Below are 18,396 nucleotides of genomic sequence, written 5' to 3'. Positions count from 1 at the left end.
TGGTAAAATCATTGCTCCAGAAGACAGGTCCGCCTAACTTCTGTACTGAGCGGCTAGTGCCCTCCAGACAGGAGGCAAAGTTACATCTGTTAAAATGTTGTAAGGCCGGCCTTCAGAAACGGATAAGATACAGTTAAAACAAGGGTTCGTCATTGAAGCTGTAGTTCCACTATTTCAATTACTTGTGTTACCTGGTATCTTGAACTCTGGGATACAGACGTAAAGAAATAAGCCTGGCAGGTTTGTTGAAGTGAATGTAATTATTCCAGTTCTCTTAGAGGCAAAACAAATTTTGTTTTTGTATGTGTGGGGGAGGACGGGACAAGAAAAAGTCTCTCTTTTTGATAGTAAATTTTAGTACGCAGCCGAATATTGTAAATATCGTTTGTAAGAGCTCTCAAAGGAAATCAGGCCTATTCTGGAACTGGAACAACAAAAAGGAAAAACTCTCCGGAAATTTCCTTTTTCGGGGGGAATAATGAAATTCATCTTTAATAGAAGTTACTTAGTCGGGAATGGTGGCGCATGCTTGTATTCCCAGTACTCAGGCTGAGGCCAGCAGTATTACAAGTTCGGGCAATTTAGCGACTTAGCAAGACTGATTCAAACTAAAAATTAAAAAGGGATAGGGATGTGGGGCTGGGGATGTAGTCAATGTGAACGCTCTGGGTTCATTCTTCCATACAGAGAAAAAGTTACTTTGTCTATGCCTGCTACAAATTTTATTTGATAATTTTCCATTATTTATTTTAATTCTGCAACTTCTCTTGCCTTAACTTCTTCACCAGTAAAATGGAAATAGTAATGTACTAATACCTGACTCATCAGGTTATAGAATTAAATGAAAACATACAAAGCGTTTGAAACCTGTTTGTCACACAGTCATCACTTAATTAGCTTTATATATTTTTTTTAATTTCCATTTTCTAACTTCTATAGTTGCACATGTTAGTCAAAATAGAGACCGAAGAAGATAGATAATTTCTTTCTAATCCTCCAAATTGAGTAAACATTCTGCATAGTGTTTAGTTAATATGTCCTTGAACTCTTGGTTCCAATTGCTGTTATCCTTTCTTATTAAAGTGCAAATGCTTCCTTTCTCCCTCTCCCTCTAGTCTTGTTGCTGTCGAGGTTAGTTTTGTGTCTCTAGGTTCTTCGTTAATCCAGGATCTTGCTTTTGAGAATATTCATTCTATTTTACATATATTTTATGCATCACTGACCTTTTTCCTTCATGCTATGTTCCTTGTAATTCCTTACTTTAATTTTATGCAGTTTTCTTGAGTAGCTACTATAGTCAAGTCATCCTTTGAGGAATTATACCCAGTCACTTCCAGATTATTTTATTGCTGTGACTCTACAATCTTTTTCTCTTAGCTATCTTTTAGCGAATATCCCTCCTTACTCTATGAGATTATCAACTAACCTCAGATACTTTACCACTGAATATTAAATACCTTACAGATCTTTACCTTTGTTGGAATGAGAAAACAGATAATTATTAATTAATTTACTTAGAAAATAAATATTTAGTAAATGAACGCAAATTTCATTTTTATACTCATTAAAAACTATGAGTAGTCATTATGTTCCCTTCCCCACTTTTGAAATAAAATTATATAAAGGATCCTGAGAGGTTGGGGGTCTTTCCACATTTGTTATAGAATTGGTGCCTAGACAATCCATTTCTTTTTTTTTTCTAATTGCAGCACTCCATTTACACCGTCTCACTTGGTTTCCAAATCTTTTATCGCTGAGAAAGTTACTAGGTTTACTTGAATTGTTTTGGAGCAAACAACTTTTCAAACACAGCATTTAAGTCTTACAAAGAGGTCCAAATTTTAAACTAAAGAAGTACATTTTTTGGGTATATTCAGTGTTAAGTGAGACTAAGATATTTTTATACTTTACAGTATCTCCTTTTATTGTGTGTATTTAGGAGTTACAAACAACTGACATTAAAATTTTATGCTTGTAAGAATTTCTTGTACCTGAGATACATTAAAAAATTTTTGAAAATGAGCAGTAATTGAGAACTTTGTACATTCACAGAGATTTGACCCAATAGGTGTTCTTACATGTAGGCCTACTGAAGACTTGTGTTCATCTCTTACATTCATGGTGTTTCACTATACTGTGTTCTTTTGTATACAAATAAAACCAAAATGACTGGAGATGTTTTCATGAAATGTACATTGAAGTAAATTTCTCCACTCTACAATGTCATGCTTCCATTAAAGATCATGTAAAAGTGAAGAATTCTCATATTTTTTAAAAATTGAGTTTATTGGTACATTTTAGGTATATAGTACAGTTGCATTCGTTATTGGGATCATGTACCTTTACATGACAGGTCTTGGTTCTCATTTAAGAATTCTCATATTTTATATTTATACTTATTTTCAGTGTTTGTTCATGTTTTCTGGAGTTATGGGAATAACCAAAAGCTTTCTCATATAATCTACATAGGAATTCTGTATGGTGAGAGATCCTTCATGTGTTTGAAGGTAACTGGAAGAACTTCAGGATTTCCCACATCAATAACATGCATGTAGTTTCGCTCCCATGTGAATACTTTCACTTATTTGAATGCATTGGGAAAAATAAAACCTTTCCAACATTGCTCACGTGTGGTCAGATTTTTCTTCCTTATGACTTTTCTCACATATGTAATGAAAAATTTCCCATATTTTTTAGAACAGGCTTCTCGCCACTATAAGTCCTCTCATGTCTTTGTAAGCATGAGTATAAATTTACAGTTTATTTCCTCTGTGACAATTTAAAATGTTGATTATAGAAGCAACTGAAGGCTTTTCCACATTGATGACAAACATCACCCTAGTGCGGGTTTTTTGTTTTTTTCATGTGAGCTGAAAGTTTTTGCTTTCATACATATTTTCTTACATATTTTCTCATATATTGCTTACATACATATTTTCTGTGCAGTATAAGTTCACATACGTCTACACAATGAACCTTGCAAATTAATTGTTGAACACATTGCTCACATTTCCAGGGGTTTCACTCCACTGTCTTCTTATGTTTGCAAAAGGAACTGTCCCTGGTGAAAGCTTTCCTATATTGCTTGCATATACTATAGAGTTTCTGTCCAGTGTGCATTCTTTCATGTTTTTGACAATAGTTGGGTGTACTGAATGCTTTCCCACTCTGCTTACATATATAGAGTTTCTCTCCAATATGAATTCTTTCATGTATTTTATGATAACTATGTGCATTAAAACTTTTCCGCACTGTATTTCATGTATTTTACAATGAGTCTGTTGGCTGAAAGCTTTCCCACATTGCCTACATACATAGGGCTTTTCTGCAGTGTGAATTCTTTCATGTATTTGGCAGTTACTGCCTCTGCTGAAAGCTTTCCCACATCGATTGCATACATAGGGTTTCTTTCCAGTGTGAATAGTTTCATGGACTTTACAATAACTGTTGCCTGAAAGCCTTCAGGCATTGCTTACATACATAGGGTTTCTCCTCAGTGTAAATTCTTTCACGTGTCTGACAATCCTTCTGTGTGCTAAATGCTTTCCCACCTGGCTTACAAACAGCGTTTCTCTCCAGGTTTTGAATGTGCATGCTTTTGAAGGGACTGGAAATCACCGCAGGCCTCTGTGTGCATTACATAGACTGCTTTTCTTCAAATCCCTGATACTCATGTGATCTGAGTGCATTTTGAGCTCTGATGGGTGCAATTAGTAATAAACAACCAATCATTTTGGGCTTTCGATAAGACTTTCAGCTGATTTTGAAGCAGGTGGTTTCAGTTTCACATCTGGAATCCACAGACATTTCTCTATTTTGATGCCATAATTTATATTGGCAACATTTCACTATTTCTTCACTTAGATTTCTTCTCCACCATTTGCACTCGTGTTCAACTTTCTGCTCACTTTAATTTCTTCCTATAACAGACATGTTTCTAAAGGTTTCTGCCATCACATCTCTGTAGAGCTTCCTCTGGGATGGATTCAGCAGAGGCCACTGCACCACAGTTTAGTTCACAGTCACATCCTCAAAGATCACTACCTCCATTAAGTAGCTTCAGGGTATCCCCATGGTCCTTTCCACAAAACTTACAGTTGGTGCAAGGCATCGAGTAAAATGGTCTAGCCAGCTGGGGCTGATCTCAGCAGTGCACTCAGGACCAGAACCTTGGCACCATAACACAGGAAGAGACCTCTACAACTAAGCTATTTTTGTTTTGCTTTTTTCGGGGGCGATGGGCAGGTTCTCATTATGTACTTCTGGCTGGCCTCAGATTCATGATGATCCTCCTGTTTCAGCTTCCTGGGTGCTGGCATTAATGTGTGTGCCACCACACCTGCGTTATAAGCTATTTTACAAAGTGGTTTTTATGGTAGTGTTCTAATGCTGCATAGGTAAGTAATTTGTATTTATAGTTTGTGGTTTTACTTTCATTTCTCAAGTTGCATTATGGCCTGAATAGTACTTATCTCCTAACTCATTTTAATTAATGGCATATATTAGTTTTTTGAGGCTGCCTTAACAATTATCATAATTGGGAGGCTCAAAACATCAAGCATTTATTCTGTCAAATTATTGGAGGTGAGAAGTTTGAAATCAAGGTGGTGGTTGGGCCTTGCTCACCCCCGAGGCTCTGGAAAAGAATCCTTCCTTTCTCTTCCTAGTTCCTTGGCAGTTCTGCTGGATGCATCCACCTAACCTCTGTCTTCATCTAGCATTTCCCTATGTGTCTTCTTGTCTTCACATCATCATCTTTCAGGGCACCAGTCTTTAGAATTTGAATCACCCTGATGCAGTATGATTTCATCTGAATTGTATTTGTAAACACCAAGATACTTCTAAAGAAGACCCACTCACAGATGCCAGGGGTTAGGACTTCAGCATATTTTGTGGAGGACACAGTTCCACAACATGGCCATATGTGTTAACTAATTAAATATTTCTCTTCATGAAATATATATTATAAATAGAAGTTAACTGGTAAAACTTGGGTGATAAATTGTCCTTTTTTGGTTTTAAGCTTAATTGAGCAGATTGTAAAAAATTCATGAATTCTATGTTTAATTTGGCAAAGCATTTGGTAGTCTCATTCAAATGAATGCAGTGATGAAATACAGGGTGCATGCAGGACATTACTTACACTGTTGATAATGTCTGTGTTTTTCTTGTTTGAAAGGGGTTTCTTATGTCTTATCTAGTTATTCAAAGTCTTGGTTGGCCTTAGGGATTTCTGGTGACTTCCTGGGCGGTTTAGGACCGATGGTAAAGAAACAGAAGTGCTACTGGTAATTGTCACGGAATAAGTAAGGAGTTGGGTACAGGAACCCCTAAAATTAGATTTTATGGACCAATCTGGAAAAGTGTATAGAAAAAATACCAGGAAGGGCCTGGGTTTGAGGACTAACATAGAATTACAATTTTTGATTTTGCTAAGGCTATTTGAAAACAACGCACTTAAAAAGCTTGATTATTAAAAACCTATTATTACTTTTATCATCTCATAAAGGAAAGGACATTTTGATACAAATAAGAAAGGAATCTCAGGATAGAAGATGGATTTTTAAATTGGTAAGTTTTAAAAAATATTTCCTACCATGTCCTCACGTTTTTCATTTAGGTAGAGATTGGTCTTCTAGGAAGCATTGACCCTTGGTATTTCTAAATAAGTGCATTTTAAAAAATTTTGCTGACCAAACTGTGCAAAAAAACCAAATAGAATGGGTGTGGGAGCAATGGAATTGGTTAATTGGGAGGGGCTCAAGGTTTGAGAATTCTGGTGAACATGAAGAGCTTGAATGATAGTTGTTTTCATTTAGAGGGGAAAATGATGTTTGGGATTTTCTATGTGTAGCAGTTTTTGAGGGATGAGAGGAGACAAGACTTAGTACTGCTCCTGTGAGCATAGAATTAAGATGGAAGTTAGTGGAATAGAAGAACTATTAAGCTATGTGGCAAAAAGATTTTAGTATGAATGAATACCATAGGATCTTGAGTTCAAAGGGCGATGATAGAACAGGGAAGAGGAGGAACATCCAAATATTGATGATCCAGGTACTGAAGTAATTAAGGAAGTTAAAGATGCATCAGATGTTAGTGGAAGATGGCCACAGGTCCTGAAGTGAGGTTCAGTGTGTACTACAGTTTGATGGTACAGTGTGCATAGATTTTTAGAATCAGGCAACCTGGGATCAAATCCGAATTCTTCACCAGGTCTGTGGCCCTGAGGAAAATTAATTTCACTGTTTTGTGCCTTGTTTCCTCATCTCTAAATGGGAATAAAAGTATGTGCTTCATGGAATATAAAGGGAATTAATTTTTCTCATCTCTAAATGGGAATAAAAGTAGTATCTGCTTCATAGAATATAAAGAGAATTAATCCATAAATGCTGGGTGTGATGGCACACGTCTGTAACCTCAGGGGATTGCCATGAATTTGAGGCCAGCTGGGACTACATAGTGAGACCCTGTCGCCAAAACAAAAACAAAAACAAAAACCCCAAAATATAGGGTTCTTTGACATGAAAGTTAGCTGTACTAATAATTGCTTTGTCTGTGTGTTAACTATTATTAGCAGAAGAAACAGAAAAGATGGCTGAGAAGTATGATGAAACACTGCTTTTTTGCCTTGTGAATCTTAGAAATAAAGTCAGGATTGGAAGGGAATTCCCTCCAGGAGGTCAGGTTTCATAAAGAGAATGGGTAGAGGTATTGGTTTTAGAAACACTAGAAGTTTTTGAATAACTTATGTCTAAATGGTGGCTTTGTATTGTGTTATCTTAGAACAAATCTCTTGGAAGTTAGTGAGCCTTTAAGAATGGGACAGGATGATTACAGTGGTAGGTACTTCATTCTAGAATGACAGTCATGGAGCACGGGGATGGAGGAAGCGGGACTTTTGAGGAGTGTGTAGTTTCAGAGCAGTGGTGATGGACCTGTGGCATGCATGTTATTGTGTTTTTCTTTTATTACAAAAGATATTAATGTATGATTTTTTTTCTAAACTAAGACCTAAGTATGTAGGTTTAATTGCAGCATCAGCATCTTGCAGTGAGTAAGTTATGGGTTGCAGTTCGGGCACTCATCTCTAAAAGGTTCGCCATCACTGTCTTAAAGTGTTTATAAAAGCTAGTTAGCTACTGGCCATATTTTTATATTTATATAATTTTAAAGGAAGCATTTATAAAGTTTATGAAAATGCGTTTAGAAACTTTTGGAAGTAGAATGCACTGTTTTCTACATTTGCTGAGCAGTACTGTAGAAACTCTGATTTTTACATCTACTGAACAGTGCTGTAGAAACTGTTTTCAGCCGCTGTTCTAGGTGCTGGGATTGCTGTAGTGAGCAAAACAGGAAAATCTGCCTCGTGAATGTTTTATATATTTTCTTAACTACATGTGGCACTTTATTGTGATTTGAAATCTGTGGTACTGTGAGTGTTTCTGGGAAGATTTTCTTCCTTCCCTTATAAATATGTACTCAATACCTTTGTGCCAATAATGGAACTACAGAGATCAAGTTAGATATGATTCCTGCCCTAACAAACTGGTGGAGAAAAAGGAAATGAAATCAGCAGCTATAGGTAGTGTGATAAAGGTCCAGTGTTCTAGAGCACGTAGATTTTGAGGGTTACAGACTGTTTTCCTCCTCAAGACTGGAACTGGAAGAGAAAGTAGAATTAATTAAATGAGAGGTGGGGGTAGTTATAGAGACTTTCTGGCAGAGAATGCAACATATTTAAAGTAATTTTCAGGCTGCAATGTAGACTGAGGTATTGGGTTTGAAGAAAGGTAAGCAGAACTTGGGCTTGAAGGACTTTCAGAAATATGCTCTGATAGAGTCTCTGTACTTGTAAGTGCAATGGGATTTATTCAAGGAGTTTAAAAAAATTCCAGGTTTATGTATTAAAAAGATAATTCGTAGGAACATAGTGAATCGATAATTCATAGGAACATAGAGAGTGAATTGGGTTCAAGATAAGAGGCTTTTGAAACATGCAGCTATAGATTTTGGCAGTTAAGCCTTGGTCGGATAAAGGACTTCTTTTTGGATGCTGAAGAAGAGGGGACTTGCTCGTGAGAAATTAAGAAAAAGTCGAAGGATGTAACCCATGTTTGTGGCTTTGCAGTTGGGGACATGGTTTTAATCATTAAGATGGGGGATGCAGGAGGAGGAGGAGCAGTTTTTAATAGGGTGAAGTACTTGTTTGGGGGACTGGTTGAGTCTGAATCAGCTTTGAAATGTCTTGGTGATATAGGAGGAGGAATAGTTTTAATAGGATGAAATATTGTTTTTGGGGTTTGTTAAGTCTGAATCATCTTTGAAATGTCTAAATGAAAATGTAAATGAGAGAATGGAGATACATCTAAAGAGAGATTTGGGCTGACAGTAAAGATTTGGTAGGAATCTCTATGTAGATGGAACCTGAAGGAATGGGAGAAGACAGGGGAGAGAGTAGGGGTTGGGAAGAGGGTCTAGTGCTGAACCTGGGAGGGAGATGAGCATGCAAAGGACAAAGTCTTAGAGGTAGAGCGAAAAGCAGGAGTGTTGTACAGGTTGAACATCCCTTGTCTGGAAGTGCTTTGAACCATAAGTATTTCAGGTGTTGTAGATTTTTTTATTTTGGACTGTTTGCATTAACTACCAGTTGAACAACTATACTGTTAAAATTGCAGAAATATAAGAATTCAATTATCATTTGTTTGGTCTTTTTTTTTATTTTCTTCCTGTACTGAGGATTGAATGCAAGGCCTTCACACTGAGCTACATCTCCAGCACTTTTTATTTTTTAAGTTGAGTAAGAGTCTTAATTTGCTAAGTTGCCAGTTGAACTTGAATTTGTGATCCTCCTGCTTCAGCTCCCAGAGTGTTGGAATTAGTTGTATGCTGCCACAGCCTTACATTTTAAATGGGGTTGGTTTACTGATCAGAAAGAATAACAGTTAATTTTTAAATAATATTGTGTTATCAAAAATGATGTGTAAAGGCCAAAATTATGTAAAATAAACATTTTCCCATGGTTTACTTTTGATATTTTTATATATAGAATTGTTTGTTTCTTTTCTTGTTATTTTCCTTGTTTCTCATAGAATTAGTACCCGTAAGGCCTTTGAATCTTTTCTTTTCTTTTTATTTGAGCCAGGGTCTCAGCTGGTCTTGAACTCACTAGCCCAGGCTGGCCTTGAACTTGCAGTAATCCTCTTGCCTCAGCCTCCTGAGTGCTGAGATTACAGGTGTGTGCCGCCATGCCAGGATGATATGTCATGAGTATTTTCTTACATGATCAAATAATAAATATGATATTCAGTGGTTACACAGATTAAGACCTATTGTTTCACCATAACTTGTATGTTGGATTCCCTGGGTTTTTTTTTGTATTGTCAGTATTTCTTTAAAAAAATAACATGAGAACTATCCTCATCATCAGTTTTTTTTTTAAAATCAGGGATCTAACTTGGGTCCTTGTGCTTGCCAGGCAGGTGCAGAACCACTGAGCTAAATCCCCAGCCCATCAAATTTTTGTTCATAACAAATTTTTGTCTTATGATACATTTCTAAGGAAGAATTTACTTAAGTCAAAAGAGGAGTAGTGAATATTTGTATTGTTAACAATGTATGAGGATGCCTATTTTATTTCATTATCCATTATTAGAAATTATTCTTTTTATATATTTGTCAATTTAATAACATCTGTTTATTAAAATATTCTGAATGTTTGAATCATTTTAGACCTTTTAATTTTGCTATTGAATGTGTTTTTAAGTCTCTTTTCACTACCAGTTTCTGTCAGGGTGGAGTTGAGGAACGGAGCGGTGTGGGTGAGTGTTAACTCTTCTAGGAGGGAGGAGGACACTACCTTGTTCTAAGGCAATTTGCCAGTTGGCTGAGTTCATTTATTCATTCATTTCTCAGCGTGACTCTATGAAGGAGGGGGAAGGTTTTCCTGAAGATGAGGCGACTGAATCGGAAGAAAACCTTAAATTTGGTGAAAGAGTTGGATGCCTTTCCTAAGGTTCCTCAAAGCTATGTGGAGACCTCGGCCAGTGGGGGTACAGGTGAGTTTTAGTTAAAATTAAAATTCCCACAGTGAGTGTAGCTTCTGAGTTTGCAGAAATGCGGCCCATATAGAACTGTGGCCACGAGGAGGAACCCACAGTGAACTGTACAGTAACTTTGTAGTTAGTCTGTCTGTCCTTATGTCATTGTTTGCTCTGATTTTATTACCAACCGAGTGCCACTAGTGCAGTTAGTGTTTATTAAGATGTTAATGCAGTTTTACTGCTTTGGTGCTCTGCTTATTTGAAATCATACTAGCAAGAGTTTTTATATACAAATGAAATTGAAGTTAGAAGTTATATAATGATGTTGACACTACCTCATTACTATTTTGGTTAAGAGTAAATCAGTATAAACATTATTTAATATTTATTAAATTTTACATTACTGTTGAGAAGTACTGTGAGGTAATAGTGAAAAAGTTAGACTTTAGATGCAGACTTTAGACTGTCTGAATTTACATATCATCTCTAGTCCTTCCATGAAGAGGAAGTTACTCAAATCAGTCTGCCTTAGTTTCTTCTTCCATGAAATCAGGGTATTCATATTTACTTTTTAGGGTTACTGTGTCAAATAAGTTACTATATATAATCTTTAGAGTGTTGGTAGGTACAAATGGAAATATTTGTTAAATAAATAATGTAATATATAGGAAAGTATATGACTAAAAGTAGTACTGTTTTATCTTTCCCCATGAAAGGTTAATAAAATAAAATTTTGTATAAAGTCTACATTTTATTAGATAAAATTATTAACACTTCTAATCCCTAGAGTTAAGCTTCTTATTAATAATAGCATAAGTTCTTGTTGTACAACCCATGTTAAGTATATTTTCTCATAATGTATGATAGTTTTTTCCTGTTTGGTCTTTTATTCATTTTGGCAGATGTATTAGTGAAAGATACCCTTAAAATTGAAGAAATAAAATGCTTTCTCAATTTACAGATGTTTGTGTTCATATTTGTTTTCATTAAAATTTCATTTTTAAGCTGTTTTAGAAAAAAAAATCTATGAAGCATTCTGTAGAAAAACCTTTTACAGTGATTCAAATGGCAGTTATTACTTTTTGCTTGTTATATTCTCACTTAAGATATTTTCTTTTTTACATTTATTTTAATTTTTTATTGTGTTTCTCAAGTTTCTCTAATAGCATTTACCACTATGGCTTTATTAACAATAATGGAATTCTCAGTATATCAAGACACGTGGATGAAGTATGAATATGAAGTAGACAAGGATTTTTCTAGGTAACTTTTTTTCTTCTGGAAATACTTTTATTTATTTATTTTTTAAATTGAGTTTATTGGTACATTTTAGGCATGCAGTACAGTTACATTCATTATTGGGATCTTGTACCTCTACATGACAGGTCTTGGTTCTCATTTTTTCCCCTTGTCCCTGCCCTCTCTTCACCCCCTCCCCTCCCCATTTACAAACACTTTATTTCCATTTTTTCATTTTCTCATATTTTTTTCTTGGAAATACTTTTAGATTCGAGTTGTTTTAAAAATAGCATACTTTTTTTTTTCCCCCAAAATCTGCCTTTTTATACTTGGTTTATTTTAGTTCTGAAGAAATAGTCCTGAAAGATTCTCTTTAACTACATGTGTTAGGTGAAACATTTTAAAATCATTTAAATTCTGGTAAAATTCTATAACAAGTTATCTTATTTAATGTGCACTTTTTAAAAATGAGTTTGGAAAACATGTATTTCCTTAGCCATTGTACGTTGTAGAAATTGTTTGAAACTGTTTATTCTAGGTTTTGAAATACCTCACTGATCTGTGAGTTGAAAAAGTAGGTGGTGTAAAGATATATTACATACACTTATAACTTGATTTTTATGAAGTATAATTTAAAGTTTTTTTTGTTTTGTACCAGAGATCGAACTCTGGACCTTGTGCTTGCGAGTCAGGCAGTGGAACCACTGAGCTAAATCCCCAGCCCCGTAAGATAAATTTTGATAGAAGTAGTTTTAAGTCTAAATTTTTTGAAAATAAAGCACATTAGGGGATAAGATATACTTAACATGTACTCATTTATATGGATTTTTTAAAAGGTAGCAGAAAATAGGTTCTTAATATTAAAATTGCACTACATAGGAAGAAACATTTAATTCTTGAATCAAATTTTGGTTCTGCAATGTACTAACTACATGACTTTAGGGACTCTACTAAATTTTTAAGTCTGCCTGTTTCAGTTTCCTGTTTTGTAAAATGAAAGTACTAAAGATAGTATCTTTCTTGTGGTGTTTATGACAATTAAATTGGCCAGTATTTAAATGTAGCTGTGGGTAAAACATAAAAAAGTTTCAATAGGAAATACAGGATTTAGTTTAGTTGTACCCATTCTGCTACTTATAGTACTTAATTCTGGTATTTGAAACTTAATTTTATTTGAACTAATCAGTTAAAAACAAAGCATTGGTTGAATCTTTTAAAAAGCATGCAAGATTGAAGCATCAGATTTCTTTTTGTTAAAATGTGGCTGTGTTTACCCTGAGTTACACAGACCCATTTTCCAGTATGTTATCTTAGTGGTTGAATGATCTTTCACCAGGCATTTACACTGCCCTAAAGACTGGATTGCTTGAAAAACTAAAGTCTTCCAATCTTATGGCTCCACAGTATAAAGAAGATAATATTACTAAGGCATGTAGCATCATTATATTGATGACAGGAAACTTGTAATTCCTAATTCTTGATTTTGAGAGTTTTACATGCTTAAAGGGAGAATCTATCCAAACTTTATATAAACAAATTAAGACTTTTTTCTCAGCTGCCAAGTGTTTTTGACTCTAGAGTAACTATTATGAAATTAAAGGTAACTATTAAAAATCTGATATCAGAAAGGATTTTGGAATAATCACAAAATGAAGCTCTGCTTTTAAATGTGCCTTTGTTTTAAGCCATAAAATATGCGATCCAAATTCGAACTGGTACATTCTGCTTGAAATCCAAGTTTCTCATTTCTCAGTTGATGTCTGTTCCTCATGCTTTGCTGATTGACAGACTCTGATGTTTACTTTTTATGCCTTTTAGTAAATTGAGAATCAACATAGATATCACTGTTGCCATGAAGTGTCAATGTAAGTACACGTTCATCTTAATGAATCTGTGTGTATTTTAGGGTTCAAAGAGATGCCAATAAAATTAAAAGCCAAAAGTAGAATTTTAACTTTATTTTTCCTTTATAATATTTAAAATTTTTATTTAATAATGTAAATTATTTCGCTGTGGTTTATATTCCTTAAATTTCTTTCCATAAGAAAGAGATTTAGCTTTCACATTAGTACATGTAACTAAAATAAAATTGAAGAAAAATCTTGTCAGAGTTGTAGTTTGAGGATATTCTTTTTTTTCTTTTTGGAGTACTGTTTTCCACCCACATTCGGCAAACATACCTTATTTCACTTTATCACCCTTTACTATACTTTTGCTCTTATGTCTTACCATACAGATCTAGTTCTTTTTAAATGAAGTGACAAGCTACCTTTTTCTCATTTCCTCACTAGCTTCACTTGATTATTTTGCTACAAATGAAAAAATGCCAGTGTGTTATGTAGATTATATTTGAATCAATACTGCTGTCAAGAATGAGGATCCATTTGCATGGACAATATCTTTTAAGTAACTGCTTCAAAAATAGAGACTAAGAACTTATTAGGCAAGGTTTTTTGGTGTGAAATGGTTTTGCAGTTAAGAGATTAAGAGTTTTCAGAACACCTTAAATACGTATTTTTTTCTTTCCATTTTTCCTTAGTGATTTTTAAGAGATAAGGAAATATTTTATATCTAAATTTTGAGTTGGTGCTTAAATTGATTGTCATATTTTGCCTTGAGTGTTTGAATACCATTAAAATTTTAGACTTTTCAGAATAAAATGTCCTATTTGATTTTTTGAAGCCATCAGTACCTTTACTATAAAGGTTTTTTAATCTCTAAAATTCTTGTAATTAATATTTTGTTCAATTATTAAATTCTTGCCACTTTTTGCAAAGCTTTTTAATTTAGTTCAGTTCATGCTTTTTAAAATGAAATTTCGCGTCTGATTTTCTGAGAAAAAAAAATAGAAAAAGCATTATTAAATCTTGGAATAAGATCCATCAAAGCTGTGTAATGCTTCTCCTTTAACTTTCGAACAGATAAGTGGAAGAGGAAAGTAAGACTACATACTTTGTAAATTTTCTGTTAGTCGTTTTAATTTGTTTATGTCAGATACAGTTTGGCTCTAAGCTAGAATATATTCTTATTTTTTTTTAATGCAGATGTTGGAGCAGATGTATTGGATTTAGCAGAAACAATGGTTGCATCTGCAGATGGTCTAGTATATGAACCAGTAAGTTCACGATTTTTGAACTGTATGCTCTGAAGAATTGTAGTCTTGTAGATAGTTTTGTTATTTGCCTTTGGTTTTGTCTGAGTTACTTTTTTTAGGTAACTTTTTTATTATTTCAAAAATAATCCATATTCGTTGTGCAAAATTTAGGTGGAGGGTAAGACAAAAGTTACATCTAATGTAAAGATTTGATACTATTAACATTTTGGTTGAGTCTCTAAAATATGTTTTATAGACTTTTATCAAATTATTAGTACATGTGCTGTACATAATGATTGCATTCATTGTGGCTGTTTTATAACTTTGTTATAGTTTTCTTCTACCTTTTAATTGCCATAGTGTTGAAATTTCCTATTTTTTCTGTTGTTTTGGAAACTTAAGTCTGTTAAAAATATTTGAGCTGGATTTATCTTGTAAGAATGAAGCAATATCTGAGAGAAATGTCATAGGCATCTACTGCTTTTTCCCTCCTTTACATCTCTGAAAGTTTATGAATTACTGATATTCTTTTATTATCTTCAAAGCACAAGCTATACATACATAAGTGATTGTCAGAAAGCATGGTCACATCACAGGGCAGGTAAAGTAATAGCAAGATCTCATCAGAATTAGTTCTAAAGAAACTTGAGAATGAGCATGAGGCCCCAGCTGCTCTGATATGCTAACTTTTGGTTGGTATTGTGGTGCTTATGTTTACACATGCATTCTTGAGTTCTTTTGCTTCTCATTGGTGCCTGTGAGGTGTTCATTAAGCAGGATTACAAAATGATGACTTGAGTTGGTAGGGGAAGAATAGAAGTATTACATTTGTGGGTTTGAGGAAATAAAAGGAAACCCTTAGTCACTTTTGATTACTGAATTAATTATAGCTTTTAACATATATATATGTGTGTGTGTGTGTGTGTGTGTGTATGTGTATCTATACATATTATACACATGTATGTATTTCTGTATACACCTCCCCACCCCACTTTGGTAAACACTTTTAAAATAGAAATTCCTATAGAAAAAGTAACTTTATTGTTGCCGCCCTAACCCTCTCTTTCTGACTTCTATTTTCTCACAAAATTGATTTTATAGTAATTTTATATGAAGTTAGGTGCCTTACAAATTCAGGTACCAAACTACATACTAAACTGTTGTTATCTGTAAATGTGAACCCAGACAATTATTATTAGACATTTTAACATTTGCAGGACATTTAATACTATTTTAAGAAAAAATATTCAAGTGTCACATTATTTTAGTGCTTTTAATTTCTACCATTTTTAGTTTATTTTTATTATTTTATGTAGGGACTTTGGAGATTTCTTTTTCAGCAAGAATATTTGGTGTAATTTTCCTGGACATCAGCATGACTTCCTATGTCTGTCATGGAGTAACCAGTTTTTCCTGTAAATATAGGTTTGGCTGAGGGTAGAATTCCTCATTGCTGCCCAGCAAGAATATGGGCTTTTGATGCTTGACTTTTACACATAATCTGAATTCTTTTTTTTCCTCCAAGCCATTGTGTTTTTTTTGTTTTTTCAAGTAATTGTGTTTTGTGTTAGTATCATTTGATTTTAACTGGTTTGAACTCCTAAAATATCATTTTGTATATATGGTAGATTGCAACTTGCATCTATTTCTTTAAATAGACAACTGTCAGAATATTTTTATTAGTAAAATTTGATGTTATTTTCAATAAACTATTACATTAAAATTTTATAGTTTGATTTACAGAAGATTAAGTCCTGAATGATTGTTTTTAGTAATACTATACATTTTTTTCCTGCTCCAAGAAAATTTTTAAAAATCATGATGTGAAAGTTAAGAGAATTTAGCAGTGCTAGTGATTGTTTTCTTTTATTTCAGGCAATATTTGATCTTTCACCACAGCAAAAAGAGTGGCAGAGGTAATGAGAAAGTATTATTGTCTTTTGAAATCTAGATCATGTTTTTTTCTGATAGAACCTAGCTATAGATTGATATTTCTCTGCATAAATTATTAGCAGAATTTAGTATATAATGTTACCCTTTAACAATTTAAAGACTGACAGATCTTAGGAAATTTGTGCATAATCTTTTTTATAATGTACTTTAAATCATAAATAAATTTTGTATTTGAAATTTAATTCAAAAAGTAATGTGAACATTGCTTAAAATTCAATTTGAGTAGAAAGGATATAATAGAAAAATAAAAGACTCTCATTCTGGAAACTAGTACCTGATTATGATTGGTAGTAATAGCTAAAGATAAGTTTCTTATGTAGCTTTCTAGAAATTTTCTCTACATAAATAATTTCTGTGTTTACAAATATGCTTATCTTTTATTTTTCATAATACAAATGAGAACATTCCATACATTTGTTCTGTAACTTGCTTTTTTCCACCTAACATGGTATCTTCAAGTCCATTCGGTGGGTAGACTATAGTGTATAAAAATGATACTCAGGGGCCGGGGATTTAGCTCAGAGCTTCTGCCACCTGCCTCATAAGGCACAAGGGCCTGAGTTCCATCCCCTGTACCACCCCCCCAAAAAAAATCATGCTCAGTAAACATTCCCAAGTCTGGTTTATTTTGTGTGTGTGTTAATGTGTATGTAAACATTTTCCAGAAATGAAATTTCTCTTTGTGAAAAAACTTAACATTTGATATATATAACACTGTATAGCCTCCCAAAATAGTGTTTTCCTTATATAATACTTCAAAACTATGAGGGGGCTTCTTTCTGTGTAATCTCACTAAAAATAAATATAACCAGACTTAAAATTTTTTTTTCCCAGTTTGATGGGTGAAAATTGGTATTGTACTTGTTTTTATTTGCATTTCTTTATGAATAAAAGGATTATCTTTGTGAATTCTTTTCCTCACTGCTTTTTCTTTTCTCTGTCTCGTGCTCGCTTACTTGCTTGCTTGCTTTCTCCTTTCTTTCTGAAACTACTTTACCTGGTCATGTTCTTGGTTGGTTTATTTTCATACCTTTTAAGAACCTTTTGTATATTTAAGAAATGTGTCCTTTATTGTATGTACTTTTCTTACTCCCCCCCCCTTTAGTTCCTGGGCTGTGTTCTGCACTTAAAAAGGCATTACCTAATTAAAGATTATTACAAAAATTTATTTTTAGCCATTTTGTTTTCTAGTCCTCAGTTACATTTTAAGGGTAAATGCACTTTAATTTCCAACTTCACCATGTATGAGAATTTTAATATGAAAGTAGAAATTGATTGTGATTGTACAAAAGAAATGAATATTAGGTATCCCGATACTTCTAGCATTTGTAGTAGAAAGCCATCCAGGAAGGAAATACTGTACTCTGATCCAGAAATACTAAGGTGAAGCCTCTACTTTAATCTGGAATTTTGTGTTCAGTATTCAAGGCTAGTAATATGTAGGAGCAGAAAGTGCATGCTTTTGTTAAGGTGACCAAAGTTTTCCTTCACGTTTGAATTTTCTACATACCTTCCTGTTAGGGATATAGATTCTCATATTGTTTGACACATTCCAGGCAGAAGTTATACACACACACACACACACACACACACACACACACACACACACACACTTTGGTGTTATCAGACTATGACCACTGCCTGGCATCACAAGTTGAACTCTGAAAATACAAGACATAAATAGGAAAAGCTTTCTATTTCTGCTGGGCTTAGATCCAAAGATTTTAAGTATTTAAATCTTAAAATCTGAAGATGAGATGTGGCTTCTTAAAGCTTCTTGAGTTATCATGTTCTACTTCTAAACAAATACTCTTTAATAGTTCATAAATAACCTAGAGAAACCTTTGTGAACAATGTACATATCAAGATGCTCTTCACTTTTAGAATTTGCTAAGAGATTTAAATTTTATCTCAGTTGGTATTCTACTTTCTTAAAATATTTAAGATCCAGATTTTCTTTTTATTGAAAAATTTAAACCCTGGACCTGATGTTTCTGCTTTTAATGTCCAGATTTAAGATTTATTCCAAACTAAGTGTATACGATAACTATGACATTAATTTACATAGGT

The 18,396-nt window shown here is 33.7% G+C and overlaps 1 protein-coding gene across 5 annotated transcripts in view; it reads left to right on the top strand.

Annotated features, from left to right (window-relative positions):
- The window catches only part of Ergic2 (ERGIC and golgi 2), a 37,138-nt gene that overhangs the window by 651 nt on the left and 18,091 nt on the right, over window positions 1-18,396 (top strand). Inside the window, exons 2-8 of one of the 5 annotated variants that reach the window (XM_010628977.3) lie at window positions 5,510-5,571; window positions 9,781-9,818; window positions 9,913-10,055; window positions 11,195-11,303; window positions 13,098-13,144; window positions 14,324-14,394; window positions 16,249-16,289. In XM_010628977.3, the coding sequence (XP_010627279.1) occupies window positions 9,950-10,055; window positions 11,195-11,303; window positions 13,098-13,144; window positions 14,324-14,394; window positions 16,249-16,289 (374 nt within the window). In that variant the 5' untranslated portion in view covers window positions 5,510-5,571; window positions 9,781-9,818; window positions 9,913-9,949. Of the gene's footprint in view, window positions 1-5,509; window positions 5,572-9,191; window positions 9,234-9,763; window positions 9,819-9,912; window positions 10,056-11,194; window positions 11,304-13,097; window positions 13,145-14,323; window positions 14,395-16,248; window positions 16,290-18,396 lie in introns of those variants that run through there. The other 4 variants (XM_033763520.1, XM_010628974.3, XM_010628976.3 and 1 more) reach the window with 4 other exon arrangements.

Source organism: Fukomys damarensis, unplaced genomic scaffold (assembly GCF_012274545.1).
Source record: "Fukomys damarensis isolate Sample0158 unplaced genomic scaffold, DMR_v1.0_HiC HiC_scaffold_15, whole genome shotgun sequence".
Classification (NCBI taxonomy): Eukaryota; Metazoa; Chordata; class Mammalia; order Rodentia; family Bathyergidae; genus Fukomys; species Fukomys damarensis.
This window is presented reverse-complemented; position numbering and strand designations above follow the sequence as displayed.